The sequence below is a fragment of the Phacochoerus africanus genome, chromosome 2 (assembly GCF_016906955.1).
Source record: "Phacochoerus africanus isolate WHEZ1 chromosome 2, ROS_Pafr_v1, whole genome shotgun sequence".
Taxonomy (NCBI): Eukaryota; Metazoa; Chordata; class Mammalia; order Artiodactyla; family Suidae; genus Phacochoerus; species Phacochoerus africanus.
The window spans coordinates 128,411,145-128,423,506 of record NC_062545.1 but is presented as its reverse complement, the minus strand read 5'-3'; the positions used below and the strand labels follow the sequence as shown (position 1 = coordinate 128,423,506).

At 41.6% G+C, this 12,362-nt stretch overlaps 1 protein-coding gene across 2 annotated transcripts in view; it reads left to right on the top strand.

Annotated features, from left to right (window-relative positions):
* Positions 1-1,386: 1,386 nt before the first annotated feature.
* The window catches only part of SLC28A2 (solute carrier family 28 member 2), a 37,058-nt gene continuing 26,082 nt past the window's right edge, over positions 1,387-12,362 (top strand). For both annotated transcript variants that reach the window (XR_007133102.1, XM_047766455.1), the window contains exons 1-2: positions 1,387-1,587; positions 1,721-1,809. Coding sequence is in view for 1 of the 2 variants with exons in the window: in XM_047766455.1 (XP_047622411.1) it covers positions 1,507-1,587; positions 1,721-1,809 (170 nt within the window). In the remaining variant the exon portion in view is untranslated. The remainder of the gene's footprint in view (positions 1,588-1,720; positions 1,810-12,362) is intronic.

Below are 12,362 nucleotides of genomic sequence, written 5' to 3'. Positions count from 1 at the left end.
TTGTAAGTTCCTTCATGGCAGAGACAACATCCCATTCATCTTTGTATCCTCAGCACAGCAAACAGTGCCTGGGTGATAGTGAGTACTTAATAAAAATTTGTTAAAAATAGTTTAACAGAAAGTCTTCCTGGCAGTCATTTGGAATTTAATCATACACAGTCTTCCCTTCTGTTGTTTTCTTAGAACTGTCTTTCCAGTAAAAGATGATGATAAGTTTTCTCTGTGCTGAGATCTTTCTCTTATTTTTTCTTTTACAGACTCCCCCTGTGCCTAGCTTAAGTGCTAGGCAATGCATCTGCTGAAGTGCCTGTTAGGAATTACTGCAGAACTCTTAAACCTAACCCTGCAAAGTAGTCTTTAAAACATATAAATATTTAACTTGAGAGTTGTACTTGTCCTCTACGGGGAAGGACAGGCACAGCAAATAAGGGCCCCAAGGCAGAATGAGCCAATCAGGAAATCCTCCTCCCTTATCCCCAGCCCCTCCCTTCAGAGTCAGGGTCCCTAGGAGCTGGTTTTTCTTTCTGTCCTTCACTGAGGCACCAGAAGGAATCCTACAGACTGGAGTAGGTAAGGGTATTGGAGGAGGGCAGGATCCTGATTTGCCAGATTTCTTAATTTATGGTGTTTAGACCAAATTCAAGTAGTTCTATGCCTATACAGGAAGGCCCTGATTTATAAAACAAAAGTTGTCTGTTTATGTGTGTTTAATAAAATTATATATTTTAAGTAGTTGAAGAGTTCACAGTAAAAAAGCAAAAACAAAAGACAATTCCACAGGGAAAGAAAAGTTCTACAAAGTACAAAATCATCTCAGATAACCTTGAATGTTTATCTACTAAGGTTGCTTAGAGTGAGGCTCAAGTGTTTGCTTTTTTTCTTATTCTCTCATTTTGTTTTAAAACTTTTCTTTATTTGGGATAATTAACATCCATTCTGATTACTCTACATGTAGGTTTCTTTTATTATCTGATGAGCCGCTCTCTTAGATGCTCCAACAACAGTTCTCATACTACAATATGGCCAGGAACTTGAAAGCCTGTTAATTTTTGTTTTGTTTTTTTTTTCAGTAGTATATTCAGGGCTGCCGTCTTTCCTGCCCTCTGCCTCCCTTTCTCTTTTCTTCTTACTCTGCACAGCTCAGTGGGGCCTCCTGGAGGCTAATAGGAAGTAGTTGTCCTATAAACCTTCCTTTAGGTCTTGGAGTCCTGGATAAATCACTGGTTTACTTCAATTCCTCTGTCCTTCATTTTTCTTCTCTTACTTCCCCTTCCTTAGCTATTCACGATAGGAAGCAGAAGTCTATATTTCATTGTTTATTATTTTGGGATTTTTCTTCCAAGCTTGTCAATTCTCAGTTCTTAAAGAAATCAACTAAATCTCTAAACATTTTTAGTTTTGTTTTTCCTGTAGGTAACTGACCCTAAAGATTCTCCCCAGCCCCACATTATAGAACAACTCATCTTTCAGACTTGGCAATGAATTTTTTGTTCAGGAGAACAGCAGATGGAGAAAACAAATGGGAGAGAGGCCATTGCTCCGTCCACAGTGGAAACTGGAATAGAGAACCCAGGACTGGAGCTCACGGTAACTCAACAGTTTATTTTCAGCACATCTTTGTGGGCTGCTGCATGGCCTCATGTAGGGTCTTTGGCTGCTTGTGATCCCCATCACCCCTGGCAGCCCTTATGACTGACTTCAACTCTACCTGTGCTTACAGGAAGAAGGAATAAGTCCTGAGAAAACCAAGAGGGCTGAAGATCAAGGACACAGCCTTGAGGATGGGTTGGAGCCTCCCACTCAGAAGAGGTACAGGTGTTCTGAAATCAATTTAGTTAGGAAGGGCCCAGGGTGAGCCAGTGTGGTCAGTGGAATCAGAAGAGGTCAAACTTGCCCTGTTCTTAGGAGCTCGTGATCCTTTTGTGGAAATAAGACTCACAGCCACCTGCTGTTACCATATGCACATATATACTTTTATGTAATTAATTATTATATAAACCTATGCCATAAATAATGATTCAGCGATATCAGCAGCAGTTGGACTGCCAACAAAGATAACAGCAGTGAGCATTAACAATGACTAATATTTATTGAGTACTTACTATTTGTGCAGAATGCCTCATGTGATTAATTAATTTAATATTCACAACAAGAAGTGGGTACTAATTTTAGTCCCCTTTTTCAATTAGAAAATTGAGGCTTAGGGAGTTCCGGTCGTGGCTAAGTGGTTAGCGAATCCAACTAGGAACCATGAGGTTGAGGGTTCGATCCCTGACCTCGCTCAGTGGGTTAAGGCTCTGGCATTGCCGTGAGCTGTGGTGTAGGTTGCAGACGCGGCTCAGATCCCTCATTGCTGTGGTTGTGGCATAGGCCAGTGGCCACAACTCCAATTAGACCCCTAGCCTGGGAATCTTCATATGCTGCAGGAGCGGCCCTAGAAAAGACAAAAAAAAAGAAAAAAAGAAAATTGAGGCTTAGGAGTTCCTGTCATGGCTCAGTGGAAATGAATCTGACTAGTATTCATGAGGACTCAGGTTTGATCCCTGGCCTCGCTCAGTGAGTTAAGGATCCAGCATTGCCGTGAGCTGTGGTGTAGGTCGAAGATGTGGCTCAGATCTGGTGTTGCTGTGGCTGTAGCTCCGATTCAACCCCTAGCCTGGATACCTCCATATGCTATGGGTGTGGCCCTAAAGACAAAAACAAAGCAAAAGAGAAAATTGAAGCTTAGAAATGAACTTAACCATAAATTTTTTAAAAATAGCTTTTCTGGAATACTTAGATTTGGGGATGAAATAAAGAGAAATCCAGAAATTTAAAGACTTGGAAGGACCAACCATGAGAGATAGTAGAGAAAGTTACAAAGCACAGTCTTGGAAATCAAACGGGAGGAAAGTGACAAGAATGAAGGTACAATCAATCCACAATGTTCTGTGTAACAGGAGTCAAGAAAGAAGTGAGAAGAATCTTTGAATTTGGTCATAGTCATAGTCCTAAAAGTAATGTCTGTAGAAGTTGTCTGGGTGAAATAGATCAGATGGAAGCCATGTTCTGCGGTATGGAAAGAGTCTGGGTATTTATAAAATACCACAGAGGTCATACACTGAGAAGCTTAGAGGAGAATAGTGGATAGTTTCTAAAGGGAATATATGGATGTGTATTTTCTTCTTTTTAAGAAGTAACTCAGTGACTTCATAGAGAAAACAAGCTTAAAATTTTAACTTCTGTTTGCTTCTCCCAAATTTCACTTTTATATGCAAACTGATATATATCAGTGGTATATATCAGTGTGGGATATTTCTACTTTGTATTTTTGTTTTTTTCCACTTATTTTATATATCATACTTCTATGAATTGACAGCTTTCTATAAATTTTTCATGCTTCCATAATATTTTATACGTTGTTTAGCAATATGGTGGTTAATGTGAATTCTAGCATTAGACTACTTAGGTCTACATCTGAACTCTACCCAGTGGTGTGCTTGGTAAATGTTTGAGAATTGGCTTTCCAAGAGTAATTGCCATGAGTATTGGTTCATATATATATATATATTTTTTGTTTTTTGTTGTTGTTGTTGTTGTTGTTGTTGTTGTTGCTATTTCTTGGGCCGCTCCCGCGGCATATGGAGGTTCCCAGGCTAGGGGTTGAATCGGAGCTGTAGCCACCGGCCTACGCCAGAGCCACAGCAACGCGGGATCCGAGCCGCGTCTGCAACCTACACCACAGCTCACGGCAACGCCGGATCGTTAACCCACTGAGCAAGTGCAGGGACCGAACCCGCAACCTCATGGTTCCTAGTCGGATTCGTTAACCACTGCGCCACGACGGGAACTCCTGGTTCATATTTTTGCTTGCCTTAATGAATAAAACACTGGGGAGTTCCTGTCATGGCCCAGTGGTTAAGGAACCCAGCTACTATCCATGAGGACTCGGGTTCAATCCCTGGCCTCTCTCAGTGGATTAGGGATCCGGTGTTGCCGTGAGCTGTGGTGTAGGTTGTAGACGCAGCTGGGATCCTGGGTTGCTGTGGCGTAGGCCAGCAGCTAAGTTCCAATTCAACCCCCAGCCCAGGAACTTCCATATGCCATAGGTGTGGCCCTAAAAAGACAAAAGGCAAAAGACCAAAAAAAAAAAAAGGCCAAAAAAAAAGACATTGGGTTGGCAAACTTTTTCTATAAAGAACTTGATAGTAAATATTTTAGGTGCTATGGGCTGTAAGGTCTCTGCTGCAACTCAACCCTACCATTTTAGCAGGAAAACTGCCACGAATAATACCAAGCAGATGGGCATGGCTGTGGTCTAATAAAGCTTTATTTATAAAAACAAGGTGGAACCTCCTTATGCCATGTGCGCAGCCCTAAAAAGACAAAATAAATAAATAAAAAACCCAAAAAATAAAAACAAGGTGGGATGGACTGGACCCCAGGCTGTAGTTTGCCAATCCTTGATCTAGGCAAAATAGTAAATCAAGCTGTGATTTGCAGCATTTGACTATAATATAAATACTCTCAACAGGGCTGATGGGTTGTTTTTGAATGAGGAGTTGGGAAGAGATGTGCAATGGCACATCATTATGTAAGATTTCTACCTTGCACACACAAGAGAGAACCTCAAGAGCTTAGGTAACAGTAAAATGTAGCAAAATATTAGGAAGTGATGTTTTGAGTATTCATTACCCTTGTTTCTTAATGTAGTTTAATTTGTAAATTTATTCACTTAATTCTTGCACATTTCCTGAAAATGTAACAATCAGCTGTCCCCAGTTGATATAAGCTGGTGTCTTTGCACTACTGACCCTATCACTTACGAGATAATGGGCAAGTTACTTAGCCTCCCTAAGCCTCAGTTTTCTTTTTTCTTTTCTTTCTTTTTTTTTTTTTTTTTTGCCATTTCCTGGGCCACTCTCACAGCATATGGAAGTTCCCAGGCTAGAGGTTGAATCGGAGCTGTAGCCACCGGCCTATGCCAGAGCCACAGCAACGTGGGATCCGAGCTGAGTCTGCAACCTACACCACAGCTCACAGCAACACTGGATCCTCAACCCACCGAACAAGGCCAGGGATTGAACCCACAACCTCATGGTTCCTAGTTGGATTCGTTAACCACTGCACCACAATGGGAACTCCAAGCCTCAATTTTCATGCTGTAAAACAGGGATAATATTAGTACTTAGGTGGAAGGTCCTTGACATATTTTGTCAGATTGTTGTTGGCACCTTAAACTGCTCTGATATATAACTGTGTCCAGTCCCCTCAAACCTCATAAACTATATTTTCTCAGCTGAAAAATTTTAAGTTACATAAAATTTTAAGTTACATAAAATCTTGCTTAAAGTTATAACTTGCACTTTTTTGTTTTTGTTGTCTTTTGGCCATTTCTTGGGCTGCTCCCTTGGCATGTGGAGGTTCCCAGGCTAGGGGTCTAATCAGAGCTGTAGCCGCTGGCCTACGCCAGAGGCACACCAATGAGGGATCCAAGCGGCATCTGTGGCCTACACCACAGCTCGCAGCAACGCTGGATCCTTAACCAACTGAGCAAGGCCAGGGATCGAACCCACAACCTCATGGTTCCTAGTTGGATTCGTTAACCACTGAGCCACGACGCAAACTCCTAACTTGCATTTCTTTAAATCCTAGTAAAGCTACGCATTTCCCCCATTTGGTTTACCTTCTGTATTTCTGTGTGTGATTTTCTTTCCTTCTTTTATCAACTACTGTAGAATCTGTATTTTGAAACTCATTTCTGCTATACTATTCAAATGGCACCCATGTACATTTCTTGTTTCCAAGGCCCATCACTTGCTGCCAACCTATCTTATACAGATTCTATCAGAACTATCTAAAGCATGACTCTGACCCGCCTTGTTCAAAAGTCTCTATCATTCCCCATTGCTTCCTGAACAGAACACAACTTCACAGCCTGGCATTCAAGTCTTCCCCACTTCTGCCCCCTATCTAACTTGACCTTTCAGCATTAACTCTTTACAATTAATTCCTTTTCTAATGCTCCTCTCTGCTCTAGTTAGAGTCAACCATCATTTGCTGCCTCTATGTCATGCTTTCCATCATTCCTCCTGAGTGAAATGTCTTTTCATTTTATGTCTTTCTGCTCAAATACAACATATCTTGTAAGGCCGTACTCAAAAGCAGTCATGTCCATTACGTCATCACAAATGGTCCTTTTCCTCAGCCTGGAATATACATCTTTGATATACTGTTTTCATTTCCTTTAGGCATATACCCCGAATGGAATTACTGGGTCTTATGGTGGATCTATTTTTAATTTTTTAAGAAACTCCAAATTGTTTTCCATAGTGCTCGAACCAATTTATATTCCCACCAACAGTGTATACGAGTTTCCTTTTCTTCACATCCTCAACTTACTTGTTATCTCTTGTCTCTTGATGATAGCCATTCTTAACAGTTGTGAGGTTATATCTCACTATTCTAACAGGTGTGAGATGGTTTTTTGTTTTCATTTCCTTGATGATTAGTGATGTTGAGCAACTTTTCACATACCTGGCTGTTTGGCTGTCTTCTTTGGAAAAAGATGTCTATTCAATTCCTCCGTCTATTTTTAAATTGCATCTTTTGTTGTTGTTACAGAGTTGTTTGAGTTCTTTTCATATTTTGGATATTACCCTTTTATGCAATATATGGTTTGCAAAAACTTTCTCCCATTATGTAATTTGCTTTTTCATTTCATTTTTCTTTTGTTGTATAGAAGTTTTAAGTTGTATAGAAGCTTGTGCTATAGTCCTACTTTTTTGTTTTGTTTTGTTTTTGTCTTTTCTAGGGCCGCTTCCTGAGGCATATGGAGGTTCCTAGGCTAGGGAGCTGTAGCTGCCAGCCTACACCAGAGCCACAGCAACTCGGGATCCAAGCCGCGTCTGTAACCTACACCACAGCTCACGGCAACGCTGGATCCTTAATCCACTGAACTAGGCCAGGGATCAAACCCTCAAACTCATGATTCCTAGTCAGATTCGTTAACCAGTGCGCCACGATGGGAACTCCCCTATAGTCCTACTTTTTGAATTTTGCTTTTGCTGTTTGTGCTTTTAGTTTACCATCCAGGAAATTATTGTTAAGACCAAAGTTGAGGAGCTTCCTCCCCTCGAGTTTTATGGTATCAAGTCTTATGTTTAAGTCTTTGATCCACTTTGAATTAATTTTTGTGTGGGGTAAATAGGGGTCCAGTTTCATTGCTCTTTATGTGTTTATCCAGTTTTCCCAACACCATTTGTTCAAGAGACTATCCAAGAGACTGTCTTTTCCCCATTGGGTGTTCTTGGTGCCCTTGTTGAATATTAGTTGACTGTATATGTGGGAGCTTAAATCTTGGCTTTCTATTCTGTTTCATTGGTCTATATGTCTTTTTATGCCAGTACCATACTGTTTTTTATTACTATATCTTAGTAGTTTAGTTTGAAATCAAGTAGTATGGTACCTCTAGCTTTGTTCTTTTTCTTCAGGATTGCTTTGATTATGTGCGGTTCCATACAAATTTTAGGATTGTTTTTTATATTTCTGTGAAGAGTGCCACTGGAATTTTGATAGGAATTGCTGCACCCTCAGCATATGGATGTTCCCAGGCTAGGAGTCAAAATCGGAGATGTAGCTACCAGCCTATGCCGCACCACAGCAATGCCAGATCCAAGCCACATCTGCAACCAACATCACAGATCACATCAACGCTGGATCCTTAACCTACTAAGAAAGGCCAGGTATTGAACCCGCATCCTCATGGATACTAGTGAGATTTGTTTCCACTGAGCCACAGTGGGAACTCCTAAACAATATTAATTCTTCTTCTTTTTTTTTTTGGTCTTTTTTTTTGGTCTTTTCTAGGGCCGCACCCATGGCATATGGAGGTTCCCAGGCTAGGGGTTGAATCAGAGCTGTTGCTCAGATCTGAGCCATGTCTGCGACCTACACCACAGCTCATGGCAACACCAGATTCTTAACCCACTGAGCGAGGCCAGGGATTGAACTCACAACCTCAGGGTTCCTAGTCGGATTTTTAACCACTGAACCACGACGGGAACTCCAAAACAATATTAATCTTCTGTTCCATAAACACAAGATGTCTTGCCATTGTTCTTGTTTTTAAAAAATTGCCTTTCCTCTTTGATGCTCTTTCTTCTTTTTATGCCTTTTTTTTCCAGGTTAATTGAATACTTCTAAATGATTCCATTTTATTTCCTTTGTTGAATTATTGGCTGTAACTCTGTGTTTCACTGTATTAGTGGTTGCTTTAGAGTTTATAGTATGTGGAGTTCCTTGTGGCTTAGCAGTTAAGGATCTGGCATTGTCCCTGCTATGATGTGGGTTTGACCTCTGGCCCAGAAACTTTTGCATGCTGTGAGTGTGGCCAAAAATAAATAAAAAATAAAAATAAAATAAAATAGAGTTTATAGTTTATATTTTCAACTTATCAAGTCTACCTTCAAGTGATACTATATCCCTTCATATATAATATAAGAAACTTATGATAGTATACTTCTGTATGTCCTTCTCCAGCCTTTATATTACTATTAAGTTTCTTTCTACATATGTTGTAAACCCCATACTACAGTGTTATTTTTGTTTTTAAACAATGTTTTTTCCACATGCTCCAACTTAAATATACCTGCACCTGCATGAATCCCTGTCTTTTCCTCTCCTTTGTCAGAAGTCCTACTCTGAATCTGCAATCAACCTCTCTACCCGTCTTCTTAATGCCACTCTTCTCCATCTCTTCAATTATTCCTTCTCCATTAGACCCTCCTCCAATCTTAAGCTTCTTTCTTCTTATAATAAACAAACACAAAATCAACCTTAACTCAAACTTGTGATATCTTTTTCCTTCAAGGCCAAGTTTTTTCTTGCTGTTTGCTTTTTCTCCCCTCCCCACTCATTTCTCAGCCCAGAGCAATCTAGTTTTCACCACCACTGCTCAGCTGAAAATCTCTTACCCAAGCGAGAGATGAAAACCTACTTACCAAGTCCAACATACACACGCTTTCACTGGGCATCTCTGCAGCATGACCCTTCTGACCTTTTCTCTCTGGAAACTCATTTATTATTTTAATGACCCTATACCCTCCTCATTCTCCTACCTGTCTGGATGTTCTTTCTTGGCTCTTTCCCAGAGCCTGTCATTTGTCTTCTATTCTCACCCCTACACTTAATGTCTTGATTCATAAAGCCACATCTGAAGCCTGCACCTTTTTTTTTTTTTTTTCTTTTTAGGGTGGCACCTGTGGTTCCCAGGCTAGGGGTTAAATCAGAGCTATAGCTGGCTGGCCTAGGCTATAGCCACAGCAACACAGGATCTGAGCTGCGTCTGCAAACTACACCACAGCTCAGGACAACGCTGCATTCCCCATCTACTGAGCGAGGTAGTAGACGGTAACTAGTCAGATTCCTTTCTGTTGTGCCACAACAGGAACTCCTGAAGCCTGCATCTTTGGTTTAAGCTTCTGATCTATATATCTAACCACTTTTTAAACATCTTCACCTGGGTGTGACATACACTTTAAATTAAACATTAAAACCAAATTCCTATCAGCATAGATTTGATGCTTTCCTACTAAGTCAGACCCTGGGCTGGACTCTAGGCACACAGAGATAAATAATCTCACATTTCCTCCCAGGTCTGTTCCTCCTCCTGTATTCTCTATTTTGGTTATTTTTATCATCCTGAGTCACCGATGGCAGGAACCTCATTGTCATCCCAGTTTCCCTCCCCTCAATGTTGATCCTTTTCTCAAACACCTTCACCCACTTATCAGTCCTTCCCAGCACCCTCAGTCACTTCTTTCCTGGCCCCCAGCCCATCTGCCACCCCCTGCCTCCAGAGTGATCTTTCCAAAACACTAATCTGCTCATGTTATTACCTTGATTAAATTCTTCAATGGGTCTCTTCTTTCCACAAGATAAAACTGAGATTCCTAAGCATGATATATAATCTAAATGACCTGACTTCTCTTTTCTTTACAAGCTTTCTTCCCGCCGCCCGCCTGTCCACAGGCTCTCTGCTTCTCAGCAAATATAAATTGTTCTGTTATTTCAGGTGCTAGGCTCACTCAAGTATGCTTTTCCTCCTTTAGAGAAAGCCCAGCCTTCTCTTCTAACTCCCTGCAACATATCCCCTTGGCATATGCCTTCCCCTTGACCTTTCAGATCATTTGTGTCTGTTCTCTTCTTTGTGAAAGCTTCTTTGACATTCACAGGCATGTTACCTGCCCCTTCTACTTTACTTTCTTAGCAGTCATAACTTTGGGACTTTGGAATAGTACCTCCGGGATTCTAGTCATAATATCTAATTAGAATTAGAAGCCATGTGGAGTAATGGGAAGATCTGGGTTTTGAATCCTAACTCTGCCACCTGCTGGCAGGCTCAGTTTCCTTGCTTATAAATATAATGTTAACCTTGTGGTTTTGGGGGAGGAGGATTGATGGTCTTATGGTACCTCGTAAAATGTGCTTAACAAATAGTATGTGGTTTTTCTTTCCTTCTGAGACAACCTTTTTGATAAACTGGTCCATATAGTATATGTTCACACTCACTCAGTCCCCTACAATTCCATTGTCATGCAGTCACTCTCCTGTGAACGGCTTTTTTCAAACAGAATCAGTCACCTCTTCACCACCATCTTTTCCTTTGCCATCCTACCTAATTTTACACGTCACCATATGCCATTGACCTCTCTTCCTTCTTAAATCCATTTCTCTTTTTCACTTTTCCTCCTAGCTCTCCAACTGCTCCTACTAAGTCTGTTGTTTCTTCTGGCTGCCCTATAAGAGCGACTGTTCTGACTTCCCGGGAGGATGGTGGTAAGCCTGGCAGGGATAGGTGGGTGGAGGGGGGTGGGAGGAGGGAGGTCTAGAAGAGCATCTTGGACCTAAGTTGCCTGTCAGTGCAAGTCCTGAGTGAAGAATTTTAGGGAGCCCATCCTTGCTGGGACATCGTCCCTCAAGTCCCTCCATTTTTTTTTCCCTGTTAGGGCCTGAGCCTGCTGTCAACAGCTGAATGAGCCAGAGCTCCTTTGTCCTCACATTCCTATTGAAATCATTACAAGAAGTTGTAAATAGGGACACAGTGATTCAGCATAGGAATTCCATGATGAGCATTAATCACATACTAGAAACCTGGAGAAAGTTTTGCTAACAACAGAACTGAAGGGCTGGCTGGAAATGGCAATTGGAGGAAGCATTATGATTCTCTCTAATGAGAGAGAGCCTTACCTGGGAAGACTCTACTGCTTTTCAGAACCCCTGCTGCTCTAAACTTGGAGGGATAAGCATTCTAGAAGGGAGTTCCCTGGTAGCTCAGGGTTAAGGATCTGGCATTGTCACTACTGTGGCTCTAGTTGCTGCTGTAGCATGGGTTTGGTCCTTGGCCCTGGAACTTCTTCTGCATGACACAGGTGCATTAAAAAAAAAAAAAAACCAACTAACAAACAAAAAAGAGTTCTAGGAGGAAGAAGTTGAAGCTGGGTAGAAGGGCCTGTTGGAAATCCCACCACCTAGGTCCCTCTTGTTTTTGTGGACTTTTGGCAATGAATCTCTACTTTTAGTGTGAAAATCTGACCTTTTTTAAAAATTGCACATCAAGCAGAGATTCGGGTACTGTGTGGAGGGAGAGTTCTTTCCCAAGGCAACACATCCATCACAACTGAGCTGTTAAGAACTGGGCTGTGTTCTGGTTTAGGTTCTCTTCTTACTCTACCTGGGCTGTCAGAACTGGTCATGCCCAAGTGCACAGAGGCTCTGCTTCCAATGTAGGTTTGCTGGCCTCCATCTGCTAGACATTTCTCTTGCCTTCCCTGGTTTTCCAGCTCCTATTTGGCTTTACATTTCAGTTTATCAGTAACCTTTTTGCTTTTCAGTCACCATTCTCTCTTGGACACTTTTAGTAATTGTTCTTGAGTCCATTCCCAACACTATCCAGCAATCCTTGCCTATCCAGTTTTACACCAGTCGAACATGACTTTGAATCTGGCAAAGTGGTACCTGATACAGTATTGACCGACCAGTCCTTTTTACGACATCATCAAACTAAAACTGTGGACCTCTTAAAAAGATTCTGGTCTCTTCTTGCTAGAGGCTCTTGCCCTTTACTCAGGTCATAATTTGCTACTGGGTTGACTCACTTCCTTTCTCCTAGTTCTTTTTTTTTTTTTTTTGTCTTTTTGCTATTTCTTGGGCCGCTCCCACGGCATATGGAGGTTCCCAGGCTAGGGGTCTAATCAGAGCTGTAGCTGCCCGCCTATGCCAGAGCTACAGCAACACGGGATCCGAGCCGCGTCTGCAATCTACACCACAGCTCACGGCAACGCCGGATCGTTAACCCACTGAGCAAGTGCAGGGACCGAACC